The 25655-nt window shown below is 38.9% G+C and overlaps 2 protein-coding genes across 8 annotated transcripts in view; both read left to right on the top strand.

Annotated features, from left to right (window-relative positions):
• The window catches only part of ATF6 (activating transcription factor 6), a 199173-nt gene that overhangs the window by 105894 nt on the left and 67624 nt on the right, over window positions 1-25655 (top strand). The gene's annotated exons all lie outside the window — the stretch shown is intronic.
• On the top strand, window positions 9791-16901 carry LOC113268661 (proteasome activator complex subunit 3-like). Its single transcript, XM_044390658.3, has one exon. The coding sequence runs from the start codon at window positions 12403-12405 to the stop codon at window positions 13141-13143; it is 741 nt and encodes a 246-aa protein (XP_044246593.1). The 5' UTR covers window positions 9791-12402; the 3' UTR covers window positions 13144-16901.

The raw sequence follows: 25655 nt of genomic DNA, 5'->3' as shown, positions 1-25655 counted from the left end.
TTGTGTAAATACCTAGGAGTAGAATGGCTGGGTTATATGGTAGGTGTGTAAGTTTTGCTTTTTAAGAAATTGCCAAACTGTTTTCCAAAGTGGTGTTACCATTTTATGTTCTGAGAAGTATTTGTGTTGGAGTACCTCCACGTCCTTGCCAACACTTGATATGACCAGTGTTTTTAATTTTAGTCATTCTAATAGGTATGTGGTCATATCTCATGGTTTTAAATTTACATTTCCCTAACGGCTAATAATTTTAACCATCTTTTCTTGTACTTATTTGTCCTCCACACGTCATTGTTCAAACCTTTTGCCCATTTTTAATTGAGTTGTTTGTTTTCTTACAATTGGTTGGAAAGTTCTTTATATATTCTAGATACAAGTTCCTTATCAGACATGTGATTTGGATACATTTTCTCCCAGTCTGTTGCTTGACTTTTCAGTTTCTTATCAGTGTTTTTCAAAGAGCAGAAATTCTTAATTTTGATAAAGTCCAATTTATTAGCTTTTTCTTTTATGGATAGTTTTTGTTGTCGTAAGAAATCTTTGCATAACCCGGAGTCACAAAGATTTTTCTCATGTTTTCTTCTAAAAGTTTTATAGTTGTAGGTTTTATATGTAGGTCTGTGATCCATTTTGAGTTAATTTTTGTAAATGGTGCAGGGATGAATCAAAGTTCATTTTTTTGTGTTATATGATACTCAGCACTGTGTTTTCATCCAATAGCTTTTGGTGGAAGAACTAAAGCAAAGCCAAGTTTAAAAGGTTATACCAGGCTGTCAGTTTCCTTTGTGTTATCCTTAACTTGTTAGGTTGTACACTTTGCTGGAACTTCTTAAAACAGTATCCTGTGATTGAACTTCTTCAACTTCAAATTTCCAGTCTTTATACTTAACCAATGAAATGTTATTTATACTCTTTGGAAACATAACATATACTGTAGATAATTATAGCAAAAGTGTAATGGGTGGCAGAAGATATTGCCAAACCAAGATTCTGGAGACCAGATGAAATGAACACATGACATGTGCCCATACAGATCACAGTGGTAGGAAATACACAGAAGAGTAAGTGAAACAGGAACCGAAATTAAAATTCTTAGAAGTGTCTACTACTTTTTGTTTAATCTGCTAGTAGTTTTTTTTCTTTATTTAAAAAGAGAGATGCAGAATTAGACCCTAGAGTTAAGCTTCTAAAAATACGTGTATGTGTATGTATGTGTATAATATATACATATTCATACATACACATTTTAGGATTGGCTTAAAGAGTTAGAAAAATAGCACAGGGTATAGATAGTTCGCCCTGTAGCATCGTGCAGCCGTATTCAGAAGCAAGAAAAAAAGCCTTTCCACTTAATCATGAGTCATTACTTTCTAGTTTAGTGGAGAAAGTCACTTCTGGGGAGGCTGATGGAGCGTTTGTTGGCAGGCAGTCACAAGGCAGGGACTCTGGAGTCATATGGATGTGGAGCTCATCCAGCCTTGTTCTGCTTACAGACTCAAAGACTATAAGGAAATACTTTTCAGAGCCTCAGTGTCCTTATCTCTAATATAGTAATACTAATAATTCTAAGTTAATAAATTTAAATGAAAAATCAAGTTCTAGTACCGTACTTAACACATGGTAGGTGTTCAGTATATGTCTGTTGTTAAGAGCTTGACCTTTGAAGCTTATGGCTTTTGGTTGGAAGAACCTATAAATGGACAGGCCAAGGGGAGACTGTTTTTCATTAGATGTAGCGCGATCATCCAGGATCCCTCCTGACCTCAGCTCCCCATACAGATTCATTTTGATGCTATTATTTTCCTTAATGTCCATCAACAGAAAGAAAATTTGCACATCTGGAAAGTATGAAATCTGCAAGATTGTACAGTGCCTTTTACATTACTATCTATTATGTAACTAGGTTTATGAAGGCTTGATTTAGATAGTTTAGATCTACCCTGTGTCCCTTTTTGGGGGGGGAATCATAAATTTGAAAGGAAGGGCTTTTCCAAACAGACTCTCCCTTGTAGTATAACCTCTTCTAATAGCCTTTTAAAAAAGTAATTTTAGTTATTTTGAGAGAGAGAAAGAGCATGAGTGGGGGTAGGGACAGAGGGAGAGGGAGAACCTTTTTTTTTTTTTTTTTTAAGATTTTATTTAGAAGTGGCGGGGAGCAAGCATGCGCAAGCAGAGGGAGAGGGAGAAGCAGACTTCCCGCTGAGCAGGGATTCCCAATCCGAGGCTTGATCCCAGGACTCCGGGATCATGACCTGAGCTGAAGGCAGATGCTTAACTGACTGAGCCACCCAGGTGCCCCAAAAGAGAGAATCTTAAGCAGGCTCCTCGCCCAGCACTGAGCCCAGTGGGGGGCTGCATCTCACGACACTGAGATCATGACCTGAGCCAAAATCAAGAGTCAGATGCTTAACCAACTGAGCCACCCAGGCGCCCCTAGAGTTCTTTTAAATATTTCCTGTATTGATAGTAATTCAGTGTTCATTTCATATGACATCTTCAGAAACTGGAGATTTAAATGACATACAGAAAACTGAGTAACAGTGAACACCAGCTTTTCTGCCTTTTTAAAAAATTTGACAGAGAGAGAGCACAAGCAGGGGGAGCAGTTGAGGGAGAAGCAGGCTCACTGCTCAGGAGGGAGCCGGATGTGGGGGTCAATCCCAGGACCCTGGGATCATGACCTGAGCCAAAGGCAGATGCTTAACCTACTGAGCCACTTGGGAGCCCCGCCTTTTTTTTTTTTTTTTTTAAAGAATTAGAGATTGCGTGCACGTGCGTGCATGTGTGCACAGGTAGGGGCCGTGCAGAGGGAGAGAGAAACCCAGGGTGACTCTGAGCTGAGTGCAGACCTGAGGCAGGGCTCAGTCTCAGAAGACTGAGATCATGACCTGAGCTAAAACCGAGTTGGACACTCAACCGACTGTGCCACCCAGATGCCCTTGCTCTCTTTTTTTTTTTAACTTTATTAATCAAATTTTTTTTAAAAGATTTTATTCGTTTGAGAGAGAGAGAGACAGCCAGCGAGAGAGGGAACACAAGCAGGGGGAGTGGGAGAGGAAGAAGCAGGCTCCCAGCAGAAGAGCCTGACATGGGGCTCGATCCCAGAACGCCGGGATCACGCCCTGAGCCGAAGGCAGACGCTTAATGACTGAGCCACCCAGGTGCCCCAGTTAATCTATTTTTTTGTTAAATTTCTTTCTTTTTTTTTTTTTTCCCCCCTGAAAGACTTGGTGTTGGTGATACTGTTGTAGTTTACCTTCAGTCCCAAATTCCATGGAATGGAAATCAGAAGTAAAGGTGTAGGGGGGATGGAGGGAGGCAGGCTGAGGAGGAAACAGTTTGACCAGAAAAAAAGAGGGTATGTGTGGTGGGCATTCCCGGACAAGGCCATTCCTGGAGGGGGGGGGGCAGCAGACAGGTGGCATCTGCCTCATGCAGGGGAGGAGAGAAAGATCCCCTGGGAACCCAACGGAGGGGTCCCCCTCTTCCTAGGGCTTCCTGCCCTCCCAGGGGAAGCTATTAACAAGGATCAGCCACACCCTCAAACAGGGCTGTCCACCCACCTCTCCCTGGTTTGACTCCCCACTTTGTCCTGCCTGGAAATTGTGTGAGAGATTGGCTTCCTTTGATCCCTCTTTCTGTTGTTTTCCCATTTCAGAAGATTCTGATATGATGGGGGAAGGGGTAGAACCTACTCTCTTTTTTAGTGTTTATTCAAACTGACTATATCACATCCATTGTGATGGATGTAGTGACTTCAGCTAATGACTGGAAAGAAACTATGTAGTCTTTAATCTGACCTTTCCACATTGATATCAGATAGGAGCCGTATGAGTGGTATGTCATGAGTTCATCCAGAGGATATAATAAACATTATTTTCCTTTGTGCATGAAGTCAGTCTTTATTGTTTTCTTATAAGTATTAATAACATACAAACATAATCATATATAGATTTTAGAACAATTACATCAGCAGAGGTTTAGTAATTATTAGTAAATGTTATTGTACAAAGTTGTGGTTCTTTCTCATTTTTAGAGGAAGCCTGTTAACCTTACATTACTATATATAACAGAAGTCTGTAGATTATTAAAGAGATAAAATATTAATGATAAAATAACTTGAATTCAGATTATAAAATAGCTCAAGTCTATTCTGACGAAACAACTTCACTTAAGTCTGAGGTTTTGGGATCAGCTTTTTAGTTATAAAGTTTATCTTGCTTATTTTTTAGTAAAATAGTATTTATAGTACTCTGTCATACAGAAAGAAATGGTCAACCTAATTTCTGTGCATATATGATTGCTGATTATTTGAAAGTTTTTATCCTCTTAGAATTATTTTACCAATTTTGTGTTCAGCTTGCATTAGGAAGAATAGTGTTCTTAAGCAAAACATTTATTATTCAGATTTTACTGTAGTTCTGTGTAGTTGACTGAGTTTAAAATACAAAGCCAGGAAGGCGTACTTTCCATCTACCAAAATGAGAATCTTAATTTCATTTTGAAACAAACACTTCTATTAAGAAGGTGAATGGTAATGATAAATACCAAATCCAATTTTTTTAAAACCAGTAGTTCCGCTTTTGTTGCTTTTTAAGAAAAAAGATAAAGATGAGATACCTTTAGAGCATAAAAGGGTTCGTTCTTCAGACCTTCTAAGAATTTTTATTATCCCGAAAACTTTTATTCATGCTAAGTGTGACTATATTTAAATAATTGCTTTACTTTCATAATAAAAAAAACTCTTCCAAATTCAGCTGTCCTCAGAGAATTACTTAATCAAGAGATTTAACCAAGTTTATTGTTATTTACACAACAAAATATTTAATGAATAGCTATTATATTCCAGACCACTCACTGTAAAGAATCCAGTGATAAAACAAAGCCCTCACTTTTATGTTCGAGGGAAAAATACTAATACACAAATAAACATGTAAAGCAGTGTCAGTTTGTGATAAATGCCGTGAAGGAAAATCAGAGGCGCGCCTGGGTAGCACAGTCTGTTAAGCATTTGACTCTTGATTTCGGCTCAGGTCATGGTCTTGGGGTCGTGAGATCAAGCCCTGCACTGGGCTTTGGGCTCTGCACTCAGCGGGGAGTTTGCTTAAAATTCTCTCTCCCCCTCCCCCCACTTGTGCGCGTGCTTGTTCTCTCCCTCTCTCAAATAAATAAAATCTTAAAAGAAAGGAAAATAGTAAGAGGACAGAGAGTAATTTTAAATGAACATTGAGAAAGTACTTTCCCCCCAGGTTTGAAGCATATAAAATCTTTGGCTTATGTTTTTAAATTTTAAATTTTGGCTTTGTTGTTGGTGAAAATTAGAGAAATTAAAAACTCATTGTACGTATTTTGTATACTAACCAAAAAAATGTAGCCTCAAGTAGTGAATGTAGCATTTGTAAATGGAAGTGTCTACGGAGGAATAAAATCTTTAGTTAACCACTACTTTACTTTTAGCAGTAAAGTCTGCAGCTCATGAAATTTGTAATTCTGGAGTGGTTTCAGCGTGCGGCAGCCCCCGGGGAGCCTGCTGATACAGCCCTGAGCTACAGATTAGTATTCAGCTGTAGAAGTTTTATGCTTAGGCATTTTCTTACATCTTCCTCTCTCAGTCAGTTGAAATCTTGTATTTTTGCCAAATAAAACAAATCCCATACTAATAAGAAGCTATAAATAAACAGTAGGAGCATGAGTCAGAGCCAGCATCACCCTCATTCCTTGTGTGTACCTCTCGAGTACTCCCCAGTACGTTCACTTTGCACAAACACGCAGTCCTGCACAACTACTGTTCTGCAGAGCAACTCTGGTTATTTAAGTGCGGGCGATTTTGTAGAACTGAGCAATACTGTGACGACCAGAATTCTGGCTGTTACCACAGTCAGAAGCAGAATGTCAAATTCTGCATGCTGTTGGTGGGAAAAAGAAATCTGTTTCCTACCTTTCCTGTGTAAATCCCTGAAGAGTTCAGCCCAAAAAATCTCCAAAAGGGATTTTATAAACTGTAGCACAGTTTAGCAACTCTCCAGGGGAAAAAAAGAAAAAGATTGGTTGCTTGAGAGTCCCATCTCTTCTGCTAGTCAGGTCCTGTCTGATACATTTTATCCTATTTTACTTCATTAATTCATTTATTCATTCAGTAAATGTTCATTGAACACTTGCTATACCAGACACTGTGCTACCACAGACTGTATAAAAATGAATAAGCCAAAATCCTTGCCCTCCCAAAGTTTATTATAGTGGAGAAAAGTGACTTGTAAGTCTAAAATTACAACACTGTGATAGGAACTATAAAAGAGATACACATAGAATACTCTTAAGATTACAAATAAAACGACTACTCTTTATGAAGCATTTACGGTCCTCGCTGTTTCATGTAAGTTGTTTTATTTAATCCACTCAGCAGCTTTACGAGGTAGATACTGTTACACTAAGTCACTTGTGCCAGGAACACTAACCTCACCTGGGAAGGAGAAGGTGGTACCAGGGAGAGTTTCTTCATAAACGCTCCTTGAGTTGATTATAGAAGGGTGAATGAGTACGGTGGAGAGCGGGAGGAAGACGAGGCAATGTGGCATTTCACCCAGAGAGAGGTGAAGATAGGAAAGCCCAGGACGTGAGAGAGAACCCACTGGGAAATGCAGACTAGGTTCTGGGAACGAAAAGATGGCAGGATCCAGTCATGAAGGAGCCTGTGGGCCACGCTTAAGGAATTTGGTCCTTACCCTGCAGAAGATGGAAATATGGTCAGACGTGCATTGCAGGAAGATAACTGTGGAATTGTACAGGGTGTTAGAAGAGTGCACTTTTAAAGGAAATGATTTCTTTTAAAGGAAGAAATTCCCCAGCATTATTATTAGGCATTGTTTAAGCACATACAAACGCTGAACTAAGTTCTCGAAACATCTTACACTTGTAGATTTACATCTATAAAAACCAAAATAATTGTGGGCACCTGGGTGGCTCCGTCGGTGAAGCGTCTGCCTTCTTCTCAGGTCTGCTCGTTCCTGGGAACGAGCTCTGTGTCGGGCTCCCTGCTCAGCGGGGAGTCTGCTTCTCCCTCTCCCTGTCCCTCTGCCCTCCCGCTGCTTGTGCCTTCTCTCTCAAATAGATTAGAAGAAAAAAAAAACTGTTTAAAAAAAACCAAAATAATTGTGTAACTTAAGTATAAATAAAATTACAAAGATAAGAAAATTAAAATCAACATGAATTTATGTAAAAGGATCATGTTTTTGGGAAAGAGTCACCAGTGACAAATGGAGTTGCTGCTCACTGTCATGGTGCAGGTTCTTTCGGTGTTTCCTGGACGTTTCCTTACCGCTGCGTACCCTCTGACAACCTCATTCTCCCTACAGATTCTGTCTTCGACCCAGTAAGAAAACTTCTGTCCTTAACAGTGTTTGGGGAGGAGGGGAGATAGGGTAACCATACCTAATAGGCTCCCCTCTCCATGATCAAATTAAAGTAGTGGTACTTGGTGGTATCATAATCATAAGAAAATATAATTATGGGCCCCCAAATTGCATGGCAGTTATAATATGACCCCAGAATATGCTTACATCAATTATTTTATCATCAAAGTGGATTCACAGAAATAATTACAGGGAACTGATGGACTCCAGTATGAGAAATGCAGAACTAGAGGATTCACTATTCATCCAGAACAGGGATTTTGTGAACAAGGAAGCCATCAGTGGCTTTGGTAGAGAGTCATTGGCCAAAGCATTTTAAAACGTCAAGAATCTAGGACCCAGAGGTCAATACATTTTTGTTAATCAGTGATCTTAGAGATCCTTGATAGTAGACATCATTGTTAACAAACTATACCGAGTATGTCATTTGTAAGATAAAGTAATATGAACTTGATGAAGACATGAAGGGGTTCAGCTGAGAAATGTATTTTTCGGCCACGGTAGCCAGTAAAGTTTGTGCTTACTTCACCTGTGCCCTGTGATACGGCCTCTAAATACTGATGATCTCAGAAATTCAAGCCAGTTTTTTTTTTTAATTACTTATATTCAGCTCTGCAGTACAGTGAGTCATTACTGATACAGAACAAGACAGTGAACAAGAAGATTATATGTTGGTTTGTTTGTGTAGAATTCACAGATCTCCATTTCACAGGGTGAAGGGGGATTTTGAAATGTTGAGGAGACTCTCCGTCAATAGTAGCGAACGTCCACTGAGCAGTTACCACGTTCAAGGCACTGTGCTGAACTCTTTACGTGGATTAACTACCTTCATCCTCAAAACAACTTGTATGAGGTCGCTATTATTATACTGCTCATTATATAGATGAAGAAAAGGAAGCATGGGGAGCTTATATAACTGAGCAGGGTCCCGTGGCTAGTAAGTAGCAAAGCCGGGGTTTGAACGCGGCGGGGTAACTGCATAGCCGTAGCCGAATGCTGGCGTGGCACTCGTCTTCATGTAAGGCATGCACAGGTCAGATTTGGAGACTGGTTCTGGAGACACTGAATTGGCAGCGACCACTGACCAGAGGGCACGGCAGCAAGTGCCTCTGTGTCGTTTATTCCTGTGCCCTTACCTGCAGCACTCTAGGAGGAAGGATGAAGGGAGGGGACGGGAGATATTTGTCCACTCTAGAAGGTGACTCTGGCAGGGTTCTCAGTGACTACATTGTAAAACTAAGCGTTGTGCTCACTGGAGGGTATTCATAAGTTGTGAATGAAGCCCTTTGGCCTAGATAACTTAAGATCCATTGCGACCTGGAGATGAGGAATTTCATAAACATAAGGGGATAAATATTACCATTCATCAGAGTCTTAATCTAGGGTTAGCCCCATTGATTATACTTCTCCTAATTTATTGACAGAAATCAGTGGGGAAATAAGTATCTTGAAGGATCAAATTCCAATCAGTATTCTCAGTTACATTTATATCTGAGAGTTGACACAACAGTGGCTTAGAATAATTCTACAAATGGAACTCATACATAGGACCACAGAATCCTTCAGGGACATAGTTTCAGAGCTGGAGGATATTTAAAGGATAAATCAATCCACAAATCTGTAGGTATTCCTAAAATTAAAGTGATGTGTCATTATTGGCATCAGTACACGCTGAACCCTGCTGGACTGTGGAGAAAGGAGAAACTGACCTGAACAAGACAACACTCCACACAGCTGTTCCCAGCCTTCCTCCTCCTGTTAGCACTCTGTTAATTTCATGGGTTGAATTAAAGCATGCAAGTGCATCAAATAATTTTAAAAAACAACTGCAGATTGCTGGTGGTCAGTGGGGAAAGAAAAATTAGGAGCTGTCATTTTCCAACGAACTGCTGCTCTCATTAACAAGGATAAGAAACACGAATAAATAAAATTCTTAAATCACACTATAAAAAAGAGCAGCTGAGCCCCCCAAAGGATTTTTATCCTATTATCAGACAGTGAAAGAAAATAATTTCATATAAATGGTCAGTGTCATAAGTAGAAAGTAAGTCCCCACTTTTTTAAAAGAGCAACTAGAAATATTTTCTCTTTGAAAATAAGTAACCATTTGATAAACCATATATAACATTGAGGATGTTTTTCACATTAAAGAGAACTTCCATAGTAGCTCCCTTGTAATGTTTTATAGCTAAAGTTACGAAGTAAATCAAGATACGGGAAAACTGTGGTCATGTTTCAAGATTTGATTTTCCTTTCCTATTTGATTACCGTATCTAAATTCCCATAACTTGAAAGTAAATTTGCATGTATAAAAATGTATGTATATCCAAGTAATCTCTTAGGAGAAGTTTAAGTAGAAATTCTTTCCCTAACCAAAAAAAAAAAAAATAATAATAATATCAAAATCTGCCTTTTCTCATCTCTCCACATCCAAAACTATCACCATGTACTGTAATTATACTTCCTAAAACTCTCTAGAGTCTTCTCTCCAGCCCCATTGCCATTACTCTGAATGAGGCATGCTTTATCATTTGGGTTAAATCAGCAGGATCTCATCCTTTATTCTCCCTGTCATACCCACCTCACCGCTGAAGTCATCCATCTGTGTGTGTGTGTGTGTGTGTGTGTGTGTGTGTGTGTGTGTGTGTGTTTCCCCTCCTGCCTGAATCCCTTCGTTGGCTTTTATTAAAACCAACTTCCTTATCATGGCAAACAGGGCCCTGCCTCCATGAGCTGGTCCTTGCTTACTTTTCCTGCCTCAGTTGCTGCCACTTTCCCTGATACCTTAAGATCCAACTTACCAGGAATTTCCCAGTAACCCCCCCCTCCACTCCCCATACAGCCATAGTACATACATACCTTTATCCAAACATGTGTCTTTGAAAACATAATTCCCTCCACCACATCCTGCTTTGTCACATTCCAAGACGCGTAGTGATCTAAACACAGAAATTTCAGCCCCTAATTGGGGCCAAACACAGTTGACTTGAATACAACTTAAATTGCTAGTTTGTTAGTATAGTTATCTTACTGTGATACATGTGTACTTGAAGCTGTGATGCATTCCCCAGTTCCTGCCTCAAAACTAAAGAATTTAGGGGTGCCTGGGTGGCTCAGTAGGCTAGGCGTCTGCCTTCATTCAGCTCAGGGCATGATCTCCAGGTCCTGGAATCGAGCTCCACGTTGGGCTCCCAGCTCATCAGGGAGTCTGTCTCTCTCTTTCCCTCTGCCTCTCCCCCTCCCTTTGCCTCTCCCCCAGCTTGTGCTCTCTCTCAAATGAATAAATAAAATCTTAAAAAAAACAAATTAAATAATTTATTTTTCAACTGCTGGAAGTCCTGCCAAACAGCCCTGTTCAGGAATTGCCTTGTCCCCAGCTCAGGACAACTGTGAAGGCGCTTTCCTGGTTTCCCATGGGGTCAGCCGAGGCTCTGAGATTGCATCAGTGCCTAACTTCTCCCTCTGTTCTCATCCTTCTCACAGGACCTTTCTTGAGAACACTCCCTGATAAACCTCCTATAAGCAATCTCGGTCTGCTTCCTGGGGAGACCAACCTGTAACATCTTTGTCTTGTTGATACTTTCTTTTTTGTTCTAGATCTTGTGAAATTATGGTTTGCTAAAATCTTATGAATTCAAGGTCATTTCATCAGACATGTATTGAGCACCTGCTCCATGCCGGGCCTTGTGCCACATGCGATGGCAACAAATTAAGACTTGACCCATGTCCTAAAGAAGTTCATAGTCCAACTGAGGTGACAGTTACATTCAGAACTATACTGTAGCACCTTTGAATAATCCTTTTTTGAACTAAACTTCAACAATTTAAGTATAAAATCAAAGGCATGCCCTGTGGTGTTGCAGAGAACAAAAGGAAAGTATCTCAGGGAAATGAAAATAAATGGAGTGAAATTTTAGAAGGTTATAGAATTTATATTTATGATTCTGGAATTCTTTAGGGAAAAGGTAGTTTTTTTCACTTTTTATTTTGAAACGAGTTCAAGCTTCAGAAAAGTTAAAACTAATACTGAACTCCCATACACCTTTATACAGATTCATGAATTTTTAACATTTCTCCACATGCTTTAACATTCTTTATACACATATACTTGCACACTGTTTTTGCGAACCATCTAAGAATAGGTTAAATACGTCGCGTCATTTTATCCCTTAATACTGTAGTGTGTATTTAAAAAAAAAAGGATATTCACTTCTGTAACTACAATATAGTTATCAAATTCAGGATATTTGATACTTTAATCTTACAGTCCAGATTCAAATTGTTAATTATCCCAAAGAAGATGAGATTTAAGAAGAATCCTAGAATTTACCATTTGTAACTCAGACTAAAAATTGTATGAAGTAAGCCACAGAAGAGCTCAGAACTTTACTGACTTGATTAAAATACCATAGTGAAGGGGGAACTTCTGACTCCGTAAGGGGAAAGCGTGGATACGCCCAAGTTACCAGTAAAGGTGTGACTTCTGGCTCTCCAGAAGTGAGCCTTACTCTGGAGAGCTCATTTCTCGAGGTGCCTTTCAAAAGAGACTGTGTGTCCGGCTCCAGGGATTGTGGATTTCCTTGAGCTCCTTTGTAAAGTACATCGACTTGTTGTTGCTAGGTCTTCACGGTGCTTAAGTTTAATGAGGTTGTTTGGAGCCATCAGTCCTGCTCAGGCTTCTGGCCGAGAGGCCGGGAGGTGATGTAGGGGGCCAGGTGCAGCTCGGGCGAGCTGGATCCACAGAGACGCCTCTCCCCACCCCGACTCGTGCAGGAAGCAGGGCCGCCTGGCTGGGGCGTCGCTGGGTGGGCGGGTTCCGCGTGCGGCTCCCTTCTCCCCGCACGGGCCGCTGGGACTCTGGGACGTCATTTCCGTTGTGGCTGGGCGTGGTCTGTTGGGAGTTGGCGGTGGCGGCGGAAGCCCAAGTCTACCCTGCGGCAGTGGGGGAAACCCCGGGTGTTGTCCGCGCCAACGCTCCTCGCCCTTGGACGTCATGGCTTCGCCGCTGAAGCTGGAGCAGGACGTGCAGGGGAAGGTGGATTCATTTCGGGCCCGCATCGCGCAGGAGGCCGAGGATCTGGTGTCCACCTTCTTCCCTCAGAAGCTGTCGGAGCTGGATAGTCGGGTCCAGGAGCTCCGCCTGCAGGACCTGTCCAGAATTCGTTCGGTGCCGGCCCTGGAGCTCCCCGCCGTGCCCGACACCGCGGGAGACCGGCCCAACCGGGACCCGCCGCCTCTGCAGGCCCAGCCCTCGGTCAAAGTGCTGGCACTGCCAGGGGTCGAGGGACAGCTGCTGAGGAGCAACCAGCATCTGGTGGAGCTGATTGAGCGGGTAAAACCTGAGATCGAGCTGCTGAGAGAGAAATGCAACACGGTGCGGATGTGGGTGCAGTTGCTCATCCCGAAGGTGGAGGACGGCAACAACTTCGGAGTGTCTATCCAGGAGGACACCGTGGACCAGCTGTGGACAGTGGAGAGCACCGCAGCCTCCTACCTGCGCCGCTTCTCCACCTACTACAACACCAGGGCCAAGTTGGTGTCCAAGATAGTGAAGTACCCCCAGGTGGAAGATTATCGCCGCACTGTAGCCGAGGTCGACGAGAACGAGTATCTGAGTGTGCGCCAGATCCTGCTGCATGTGCGGAACCAGTACGCCACCTTGCACGACGTGATCCTCAAAAACATCGAGAAGATCAAAACCCCTCGGAGTACCAACACTGACAACCTCTACTGAGGACCTTTCTCCGCCCCTCTTTCCTTCCGGAGGTGGCCGAACTGTGTAGGCAGCCAAAAGCGGTTATTAATGACTCTGCAGGCGATGGAGCGACTGGAAATGTGCGTTATGTTTAGTGACACTTTCATACAGCTTTAGCCTCACGCTGAATACTTTCGGTGTAGTTATTTGCTTTTTCTTTCGCCGAAAGGATGGGGACGGACCGCCTAGTAGAAGGTGGTAGGGTTGGCCAAGGAGAAGGACGGCTATTTTTAAAAGTAGTTTTGTAGATGAATGTTGGCCAAGGTTTCTTTTTTATGGCATTGGTGACATTGAATGGTTTTAGGGGTTACTCAAAGAAAAACCTAAAGTTTAAAAGAAAATTAAATGATATCTTTCCTAAGATTCTGCTATATGTTACTTTGTTCAAACCTCAGAAATCCTCCTTTTACCACCATCATTTGTTTCTTGCAAGGAAAGGAGTTTAAAGGGATGTGTCTTAGGTCATTGTATGTCTCCGGTTTGGCAGATTGAAATAAAACTTGGTTTTAACATTTTTTGATGTACTAAGTGTGCTTATCTGAATGGTCATCTTCAGATGTATAGGATTTCTGTCTTCATTTGGACTCATACTCTTGATATTTTTCAGCTCTGATGTGTAAGAAAAATGAGCATGTAAAGAGTAACAGATCTTCATTGTTCTAAAGAAATGGGCAGCCATACCTCCCTTAGAATGAAGAGGAACCTGTGAAAACCTCTTCCTTGCACAACTTTCTACCATCTCCGCATCTTTGGGTTTCCTTTCACACAGCTTAGAATTTCATCTGTGTATTCATTTATCTCATAAGTTCCTGCTAAATCCTTTAAGCTTTGTATCACCTTTTTTTCTCGATTGAATTTCATCTCCCTTCCTTTTGTCTCAAGGTATTTCTTACGACCTCTCTTTTGAATTTGTCTCATATTATATGAATTACTGTTAAATTTAAAGACTCTAAAATGTGACTTTGAGTTTTTTCCTCCTGCTTTTGCTGCCTGGTTGAGAGGAAACCATTATCTTTTCAGCGATGTTCTGTACTGTTGATATTTTTCCAGTCCAGCCTTTCCAGATTTGAGTTGCAGGTAAAGTGAATTATTGCACTCTGAGTCACCTCACGCATTAGAGGGAATTTCCTGCTTCTGATGTGATGAATCCTTTGTCCATCATGGCTTTTGTTCAGAATTTTATATTTTCTGGTAATAAATATACTTTAGTCAGCTGAAGTATGTCTATTCAGAACACCTTTTGTAGTATTAATATTATTCGAGGATCTTCATCACTCAGAAACACCACGTGTGGAAGTTATGTAATAGCACATTTAGAAAAATCACGAGTGGGAATTATTTTTGATATTTTTATATACAGGAATGAGATTATTTCTGTGCACAATGGATAGCTTGGTCTCTTTTTCCCATTCAACAAACAACTTGTGCCCTGAATCCTCATAATATTTTTGAAACTATATGCATACGTAAGTTATGATCTTAATCTTAATATTTTGTAGTAATACTTTCACGCAGCAAATTATTTCTCAAATGAGTTTTTGGTGGGAAAATTATGAGGGACTAAATTCATTTTTTGTGAGAGATGAAAATGTATTTCCCATTGAAATTTCTTTACTACATAAGATCCTCTGAAACGAGGTGACCGTATAAAAGAGTCCGGTATCTGTTTTAAAACGTATTTGTAATTCAACCTTTTTTCTTTTTTTTAAATAATATCTTTGTAAGGATATACTTCTTGCTATAAATGCAGTTACATTCTGAACTTGTTATGGATAAGGTCAAAACATGAATAATTTCATTTTTTCTTTCCCCATTTAATGAGTGAAATCACTTCTGAAATGAGACTTTTTCTTCAGTAGTTTCTCTTCAAATGTGTTTTGGTTGCCAAGGGTGCAAACCAGCGTGAACCTTTATGTACAGACTTCACTCTACATGCTGTTACAAAACATTTCCTATTTATCAGCAAGAATTGTTTAAAATGTAACACAGAGATGTTTTCTTTTGCATGTTTCTTAGATGAGATATGTTTCTGAGTTTGAACTATACCACGTTATTTATGGTGGGTAGTTTTTTGTTTTTCTAAGGTGGTAGGGATACCCATTAGGTTTTCCTGAGGTTGGTGTCACTGTCTATCACATGATTCCTGGCATCTTTTTGCTTTCATTTTCCTTATCTGTTTCACCTGAAGAAGTGAAAAGACATTTCTCCATGAGGAAAGTGAGTTAGGACATAAAATTCTGTTGCAGTCACCTTTGATTTTTAAAATTTTATTTATAGTTTTATCTAGAAAATGCACCTTGGGCCTGTTCTTACAGAATATTTTTCTATTCTTTTTTTTTTTTTTTTAAGATTTTATTTATTTATTTGACTGAGAGAGAGGCAGCCAGCGAGAGAGGGAACACAAGCAGGGGGAGCGGGAGAGGAAGAAGCAGGCTCCCAGCGGAGGAGCCTGATGCGGGACTCGATCCCAGGACCCTGGGATCACGCCCTGTGCCAAAGGCAGACGCTTAACGACTGAGCCACCCAGGCGCCCCGAATATTTTTCTATTCTAACCTATATAGATTAGAAAGATTTGTAAACCGGTTTAGTAGAAACTTTATTTTCAAAGTAAACTGAAAAGTGATACCGAGGTAAAACAAGTTTATTCTTTCGTTGAACTTCTGAGAAGACTGTCTTTCAAATCTGACTTTAAAGAGCAGCAGCAGCAGCAACAACAAAAGAAATGGTGCGACTGAAAAACCTGTTTGCATTTGGCACGTCCCCTCAAGAGTTCTCTTTATTTCCCTTGTAAGGTGGTGTATCCGAATCACGAAAGTGCCAGGAACCTACATCAGTTCATACAATTTGGCAGGCATTTAATTGCACACAAGTTAGTAATGGACGATGTAAGGGAAGTCCAAACTTGCTTCGTTTTTAAGCATAGTTAATCTTCTAAGGTTTAAAATATCTGTTGCATGCATGATATAACTATCATCTTTTGCTTGTTCCTTCTACTCTGAAGCTGTCAAACAGCCACATTGAAACAGATTGTCTCTAACACCCAGGCATGCCTTTTACTAAGAAAATAGGCTTGTTCTTTGTAGTGAAGCGTTTTTGGTATTTGCATTTCCCCCCGTTCTAACAATGTATGAAACCAAACTGGATCTAGAATGCTTTTATAAAGCCCTTTCTGCAAAAATTAGACCCTTTGTGATTTTCCCCTTTCTCGCAAATGGTTGCAAAAGCTCTTAAAATAATAGACTTATTTTAGTTTGATATATATTATTTGCTTACTAGTACTTACAGCTCCATTTTTGTTCCTTTTAAAAAGACTGCTGAATTGAGAAAGCATGTTTTGATGTTTTAGTCTTAAAAAATAGTTTTAAAAACTTACTTGGGTTTAAATAATTTTAGTTTTAAATTCCTTTTGTAATTTGTGAAAGCTACTAACTCAAATTTAATTGGAAACTTGGAAATTGGTAGATCTGGCTTTTAGAAATGAATGAAAATACCTTTCTTAAATCATATAAATGATGTAGAAGAGGCTTAATTTTAAAGTTCTTGAACTTGGAGCTTAGAGGGTTTTTAAAAAATTACTGAATTGTTTATAAATTCCTGGGTTGTTCAAGGAAACAATTTTTATAGTTTTTATGAAGTTTTCACGTGTCTACAGAATTCTTACCAAATGGCCTTACCATTAATAGATAACTGTGTGATCAGTTTTAAAGTTTAAAAGAACTATCTTAATGCTTAGAAATTTGGAAAAATAAACGGAGAAATTAACCATAACCCTCTAGGTTAAAATTACTGAAATGTGTATGTAGGTTTCATGTATTTTAAAGAATACTTAAGTGTTTTTAAATCATTGCAAATTCATTATGCATATTTCTGTAGAGGATAAGCATTTGTATTTAAACCCAATCTTACCAATATTATAATTTCATTTGATACTCCAGATTCAGATAGCAACAGATAACCCCCTTTCATTCTGTTTTTCAGGGATCCTTAAAGCTCTGTCACTAAGTGTGAGAATATTTGTCTGAATCAGGGATTTTGATTAGAGTGTGGAAAATAGAGATTTGGTAGCCAGGAGGACATGTGCCGAGATGACTGGGAGAATGTCGAGGTATTTAGATTAGGATTTTACTCCGCTGTTGGGTTGGTGGGGCTCCATATGGCATTAGCAAAATAGCTGTAATTTATTATTTAGTGCTTATCCCCCCCCAAGAAAAGCATATTAATTACTTGTTTAAAATATGTATATGAGAAAGCAATTACATTATTTTATACTGATGAGATGAGTTATTCCTGCTTGCATGATTTGTTATGAGTAGGAGGGACTCCTACTTCCTCTGTCAACATTTAAACATTTCTGAAAGATCCTATTGTGCACTGACATCAAGGCATTTTTTAGAAATTACTGATCTGTTTGAAGAAAACAAAGGACTCAGTCAGTTAAGAAACAGGTGCTGGACCACCCTTGTTCTCTGCATTGGAACACTGTGCTGCTAGCTGCTAACACATGAGTATATGCCCCCACCTTGAACTGAAATTGTCCATGGGAAGCAGAATATACATTTAGAAGTTTCACGACTTAAGTTTTCATCAACAGTAATAGGTGCTTTATATTAAATGACCATACCTTTGTCTCTTGTTTTCTTTATTGTGCTAATAAGTCTTTTTTTAAAAGATTTTATTTATTTATTTGAGAGAAAGCATGCACCAGCAGGGGGAGGGGCAGAGGGGGAAGAAAAAGGACAAGCTGAGTCCATGCTGAGCATGGAGCCCAACGCCAGCCTTATCTTCTGACCCCAAAATCATGACCAGAGCCGAAATCAAGAGTTGGTCGCTGGTCAGTTGGTCGCTTAACCAACTGAGCCACCCAGGTGCTCCCTATTGTGCTGAGTCTTCAAGTTCCTAAAGGTCAGTTAGAATTTTGTCAGCGAAGCTTAGTGAGCCCAGTCACTCACATTGAAAATGTCCGGGTAGTAAGCTAAATTTAATGAATTCTCACCTAGAGAATGTCAAGTGTTATTTTTACTCATTCATGAAAAGCTAGCAGGCACTGATGAACGGGAGGTGAATCTACAATCAGAATTTGGTTCCTTTCACAATTTGGCCGTTTGTTTTAGCTTTGTTATTTAAGCTATTACAAAGTTTTACAACCTTATGTTGGAAACTATAACATTTGCTTCAAATACTGTTGCTTTCCAAGTATAAAGCATTTTGAAATTGTTGAATATAGTTTTCAATTTGAATTTTTTGAAATTGAGAGATGTACTTTCACCCCTGTTAATTTTACAGATGGAGAAATTCAGACCCAGAGAGATATAGTTTCACAACTCATGTGACTAAACATAGTCTAGAAGCCAAATCATCTTCCATTTCAGGCTAGCACTCTTTTCACTGCACTACACTATCTCCCTATTATCACTGAATGAGATTATGTTAAAAGAGAGTTCTTCCAGAAACATGCAAACTAGTAGCATTCCTCAAATTAACATGTTCTTATGATGTTGTTGTGTTAGTTATTCTGCAAAATTTAAGAGCAATTGAAATGTTTCTAAACCTGTAATATTTTTACTTAAAGATTGTGTAAAGAAAAAAAATTTAAATCTCTAAATTTATGTTAAATGTAATTTGTTTATTGGGAATATTAAGAATGATTATGATTCTTACTAAACAAAACCTAGCAGTCTCAGTAGCCCCAATTTCCTATCCTTCTGAAGAAGACTTATTCTATACCATCAGCAGTGCCTTTTGTGTTAGAGGATGGTGCTGTTAGAGCGTTTGGGGACAGACCAGGAGAAGTATGTTACAAGAGTTTGTTTTTTCACATGTATGGATTTCAAATTTCCTGCTGACCAACTCTGCCAACCCTAATCTTTACCACCAGAGAATTGCTAAGTGGAGTTGTTATGGTGTTACGGCTGCTGTTCCTGATAACCTACAGACTAAAGGTGGGGGGGAAGCAGAAGAGCTGTAGTGTTTTGTTGGGGAGGAAGCCCGAAAGGGCCATTTCCCAAAACAGGTTTATCCTCTAGCGCTGCCCTGTGTTCAGTACAGTAGATACTCGTCTTCAGGTGAAACTGGACATTGAGACGTGTAAGTATTAAAAGGCACACGAGAGTTTGAAGACTTAGTATAAAGAAAAAGAGTAAACTGTCTTAGTTTTTATGTCGATTACATGTTAAATAATGATAATCTGGCTATACTGTGTTAAATAAAGTAGATTATTAAAATTTAACATGTTTCTTTTTACTTTTTAATTGTATACTAGAAAGTTTAAAGTTAAGTTACCTCTATGTATAAAGTTAGCACTCTATGAGAGCTAAGATTTCTAAGGTATTTGGGATGAGCCTTGAAGCTGAAACAGAACTTTCTACGGTGGTATATTATGGAGACATGGTATTTCATTAAGTGTGGACTTTTTGATTTTTAGTACAATTTTTATTAGTTTGCCATCCGGTTCATAATGTACAATTCAGTAAAAGCCATTCAGGGAGAGGCTAAACTTTGTGAACCAAGCCTCTTTGGACTCCAACTTGATTTTGGAGCTTGGAATGCCTGAAGGAGTGGATGGCTAGGATGCCCCATAAACATACCTTCTAAACAGCATGTCTGTTACCCAGACTTTTGGGGGAAAGCCTAGACTACTGGTAACCTGTATGGCTACGTCAGGGCTGCTTTGTATGCTTTAGAAACCAAAGAGATGGTAAGTTTGGCATCTTATTATAAAAATCGAGACACTTAAAAACTGTTTTTATGTGGGTGAAAGAATAATGTACCCCTGGTACCTACAGTTACCTCCAGGAGAAGTCAGGCTGTCCCGCAAGGAGTAATGTTTGGACACTCAAATCCCCATAATTCCACTGAATTTCCATAATATGGTTTCTTTATATTATTTTTATGTCTGTGTATATCCTCTGTAAGTTCCTTGAGAACAGTGAGGAGTTTTTTATTCACTCTTTTGGGGTTTTGCCTATAGTAAATTTCTAAAGTATTCTGAATTAAATTGAACTAAACCAAAACTAGTTCAAACTACAGAAAATTGCTTCTCAATTTTCTCCTAAGACATGAGGTCGATAAATGAGGCACTTTGCTACAATTGAACATGTATGTGGATGTGTACCCAGAAATGTGTGACAACAGACTTAGGTATGAGGCACCTAAAAATTGGATTCAGAAGTAAACAGAGGCCAGTTTCTGGCTTCTAATTAAACTTTTTCATGTCACAATAATATGTATGTTTTAAAGTACTCCTGGCAGCTCTCCTTCGATTCTCCCAGTAATTTCTTTAAGCCTGTTCACCCGGCGACAGCTGCAAGTTATTCCAAACATCTGCACCAAATCCCCACTGAAAACAGCTCTCTCACCCCATTAACACACCAGTAATTCCTTATTACTTTTCTAGACACAAGTTATGGAGAAATAAGTCTAGTATATCAAAGAGGGAAGAATCCTGAAAATTGTTTCTCAGACTGTCTGTACTCACGTACATAACGCTTTACCTTCCAGATTTTTCTACTTAGAAAGTTAGTTTCTTTAGTGCTTGAACATTAATATAGTTTGTTAAATAGTTAAGAAGGAATTCTTTAGATTTTATTAAGTTTTATTTGCTAATGAATATAAAGACTTAAAACATTTTCATAAAAATTATTTCATGGGGCGGCTCAGTCGGTTAAGCGTCTGCCCTCGGCTTAGGTCCTGATCCCATCAGGCTCCCTGCTTGGCAGGCAGCCTGCTGCTCCCTCTCCCTGCTTGTGCTCTCTCTCTCCCTCTCTCTCTGTCTCTCTAATAAGAAATAAAATCTTTTAAAAAAATTCTGCCTAGAAAATAAATTTGAAATTTTTAGTATTATTCACAGTAGTGCTGTGTTAAATTAACTGAAACATACGTTTATATAAGAGACAGATTGATGTTTCTTTTAATGAATTAATGCCAGAATATCTTTTATTTTATTTATTCTCTTTGAAACTTCACGAATTTCTAACCTAAATTTACTCTGAAATTTTTAGCTATGCTGTGAGATTAATGGCTCATTTATTTTCTTAAAGATAAAATCTTGATCTCTTCTCAGTAACTTCAAGAGGCATTATGACTTTATTAAACCCTAAAATTGTACTGATCCATTGACTAACATATCCTGAGGATTTGTTGATCTGTCGTTTTGTTCAAGCGTATATGAAACTATTTCTATACATGTTTTTGGGATCACAGTATAATGCATTTACTAACTGATGTTTGGGAATATTTTTGTTGTGTAATCTTAGTAACATTGATATGATGTTTAGTACAAAATTAGAGTAGACAGACCACTATGTCAACTGCTCATACATTAGTCTTTTATATATATATTTAAATAAATAAATAAATAAATAAATAAATAAATAAATAAATATTTTAATTAAGTTAATTGTTCACCCAACGTGGGGCTTGAAATCACAACCCCAAGATCAAGAGTCACATACCCTACTGACTGAGCCAGCCGGGTGCCCCTGTTCTGTCCTATATTAATTAAACAAACATTACCCTAACCTATTATAAAACAAGTTTTCCTAGTTGTCATGCACATGAATTATATGTATGTACTTATGTAATTTTTAAAGCCAGTTAGTCTCGAATGACTAAGATGTATTCTTCAGTCTCAACCTTCCCCCCTCCCCAGTATACTTAAGTCTGTTTTAGGTGAGCCAAAAATTGGGTTTATATTCATGGTTTGGCAGTACTATTGTGGGTAGCAGACAGCGGCTGTGTTTTGCTTCTAGATTTGAACTTGCTCTTGGATCATTTTAAATAGCTAAGTTATATACTCACCTGAAGGTTGGTGGTGTAAAACTACGGTACAGGAATTTTAACTTTATTTTACATTGGTGAGATTTTTATATTTTATAGTCTGAGAGTTGTCAGGTCATACTCTGATCAGTCTTTGATTTTCTGCCCGTTAGTAGAGTCATACATGTATTTCATCCCACTTAACAATTCTCGATTCTCTTCAGGAAAAGGTATATCCTGGGAGCTGTGGAAATAAATAATAGATTCAGAGATTTATAAAACAATTTCCATAACCCATGACTTAAAACATGTAAGAATAATTACTAATATGTATGTAAGGCTGCCTATATCTGTTTTGACTTTAACACTTTAGTATGTGCCTATGTTAGAATTGTTTATGCAAGTGCATTTTGGGGTCCTGTCAATAATATTGAAATACTTCTCTATATTCATGTGAAATTACTTCAGTTTACCTTCATTTACAATCATCCCTAGTTCTTACTTTCATATAATTACCTGTCATTCGTATAAATTAGAGGCTATAAGGATTATCTGTGATGACCATTTTTCCCCAGTATATTTGGCATCATGGTCTTACATGATTCAGAGTGAGGTTGATGGTAGCGCCTGCTTCCTGATCACACACCAAAAAACACCCAGACGTACACAGGGAGAGAGCAGAAATTTCATATTATAGATAAACATGACCCGATAGATAGTATGTTTATGATGTTGTTGATGGATCTTGATTTCCTTTTATTTAGGGACATCCCAGAAACCTACCCGTGTAGTGGACAGCTTCCGGTACTCTTAGCAGTTTGATAAACTGCCTTTCATGAGTGAATTGTATTTTCCACTTTGAAGATCTCAGCGTCCTTTTCCTTGGTGATTTTAGGAACACTGATTTTGATTTGGTGATTGTTGGTATGTTGGGATAAAATTGTTGACAGAGCTGGGTCTAAACCCTAGCTGGGCCTCAGTTTTGTTTTAAATGAGGGCATAGACTCCCTGATCTGTAAGGGTTCTTCCTTCCCCATGACTCTGTGCTTTTGCTTAATATAATTTCTGTCATATTTTGGTTGACTTTTCGAATGTAATAGCAGAACTTCAAGAAAATCCCCTACATAAGACTTGACCAAACCTGAGATTTTAGGGATGGAAGGGAGATGATCATAAAACCTTCAAAGACGCAAATGTATGTTGAGTTATATGAGGTGAATAGGTATTCTCAGCACAGAATAATAAAGAGCAAGGGCATTCCAGACTCAGGGAACCTCACTGTAAAGTTAAGTATCCATGAAACAATGTGGTGGGAAAGAAAGGGAATAGTTTATTAGAATTCAGGGAATATTGTACAGGATAAGGTTGGAGAAGGAAGTTGGGCCCAGATTTTTCAGTTTATTAGCCATCGCCTCTTAGATAAATACATATTCTATATTTATATGCTTTTTGAGTATCACAGATATAACAAGAGCTGGGAAATAGAAGAACTTCAGGGAAATTTTAGACTGCTTTGGGTTACTTTATTTTAATTAACCTTTTAGCAGCCGTTTAGTATCTTTGCTTAATAATTGTGAGAATGTTGAAACTAAGGGAGGGTTAGAGTTAGGTGAATATCTTTACCTCCTTTTGTTATCTAGCATTCATTTCCTAGACACTTTGTTTTGTTTTGTTTTTTTTTTTAGATAGTACCTATTTGTTTTCCTAATCAATAAGCATTTATTTTGCTCTTTATAATTAGCCTAATATTCCAGTCAGCCATTTTACTTAGATTGTCATTCTACATGGCTTTTGAGCTCTGTGTTGGTAGGTGGATTTTCCATGATCTTCTCTGAAGTTAGAGCGCACAACCGTTTGATAGGTGTAAAGAGTGTATCTGTAGCCACATTTCCTAATAAAAGGAAATTCTGTTAAGAGCAAAGATCTAAAACTTAGAGAAAGAAATCCCCCTCCCCCTAAATACCTCTCTAAAATAAGGAGTATTATCTTATTCTTGCCTCTGGCCTCCCGTCTTTTCAGAGTCTTTGTTAATGAGAACACTCTTGTGTGTGACCTGGCATTCCAGGGCAGGGCTGAACACATCTCATTTCCTCTAGCTCCACCATTAATTACTCGTATCAGCACTTGTGTAGGTCTCACGCTGGAGAGTGAACTCCAGCTTAGATTCTTTTTCTTTTTTTAAGTTTTATTTTAATTCCAGTATAGGTTACATACAATGTTATAATAGTTTCATGTGTACCATATAGCGATTCAGCATTTCCATACGTTACCCGATGGTCATCACAAGCACACTCCTTAATCTCCATCACCTGTTCCTCCCATCCTCCCCACCCTCCTCCCCTCTGGCAACCATCAATTTGTTCTCTCTGAGTCTGTTTCTTTCTTTCTTTTTTTTTTTTTTTAAAGATTTTATTCATTTATTCGACAGAGATAGAGACAGCCAGCGAGAGAGGGAACACAGGGAGGGGGAGTGGGAGAGGAAGAAGCAGGCTCATAGCGGAGGAGCCTGATGTGGGGTTCGATCCCAGAATGCAGGGATCACGCCCTGAGCCGAAGGCAGATGCTTAACCGCTGTGCCACCCAGGCGCCCCTCTCTGAGTCTGTTTCTTGATCTCTCTCTTGCATTTTTTCCCCTTTGCTTGTTTTGTTTCTTAAAGTGCACGTATGAGTGAAATCATATGGTATTTGACTTTTCTCTGACTGACTTATTTAGCTTAGCATTATATTCTCTAGCTCCATTCATGTCATTGCAAATAGAAAGATTTCATTTTTTTTATGGCTGAATAATATATATACCACATCTTCTTTATCCATCAGTCTGTCGCTGGGCACTTGGGCTGCTTCCATATCTCGGCTGTTGTAGATAACGCTGCTACAAACACGGGTGCGTGTATCTCTTTGAATTAGTGTCTTGTATTCTTTGGGTAAATACACAGTAGTGCAATCCTGGATCATAAAGGTAGTTGTTTTTAACTTTTTGAGGTGTCTTCATATTGTTTTCCACAGTGGCTGCACCAGTGTGCATTCCTACCAGCAGTGTACGAGTGTTTCTTTTTCTCCACATCCTCACCAACACCTGTTGTTTCTTGTGTCAGATTTTAGCCCTTCTGACAGGTGTGAGGTAATATCTCATTGCAGTTGTGATGTGTATTTCCCTGATGATCAGTGATGTTGAGAATCTCTTCGTGTGTCTGTTGGCCATCTGGATGTCTTTTTTGGAGAAGTATCTGTTCATGTGTTCTGCCTGTTTTTTAATTGGATTATTCGGGTTTTGGGTGTTGAGTTTTATAAGTTCTTTAAATATTTTGGATACTAACCCTTTGTATGTCATTTACAAATATCTTCTCCCATTCCATATGTTGCCTTTTAGTTTTACTGCTTGTTTCCTTTACTGGGGCATTGTATTTTGATACAGTCTCGACAGTTTGTTTTTGCTTTTGTTTCCCTTGACTCAGGGGACATATCTAGAAAGAAGTTGATTCAACCAGTGTCAAAGGATTTTTATGGTTTCAGGTCTCACATTAAGGTCTTTAATACATTTTGAATTTATTTTTGTGTGTGATATGAGAAAGTCCGGTTTCATTCTTTTGCATGTTGCTGTCCAGTTTTCCCAAAACCATTTGTCGAAGAGACTGTCTTTTCCCCATTGGATATTCTTTCCTTCTTTGTCGAAGATTAATTGACCATATAATTGAGGGTTCATTTCTGGATTTTCTTTTCTGTTCATTGATCTATT

Source organism: Ursus arctos, unplaced genomic scaffold (genome assembly GCF_023065955.2).
Source record: "Ursus arctos isolate Adak ecotype North America unplaced genomic scaffold, UrsArc2.0 scaffold_2, whole genome shotgun sequence".
Taxonomy (NCBI): Eukaryota; Metazoa; Chordata; class Mammalia; order Carnivora; family Ursidae; genus Ursus; species Ursus arctos.
Note: the sequence above shows the minus strand (reverse complement) of the source record. Positions and strands in the feature narration are given on the sequence as shown.

Excerpts from the sequence above, each read along its gene's own strand:
- LOC113268661 (XM_044390658.3), top strand. The coding sequence starts at position 12,403 with ATGGCTTCGCCGCTGAAGCTGGAGCAGGACGTGCAGGGGAAGGTGGAT.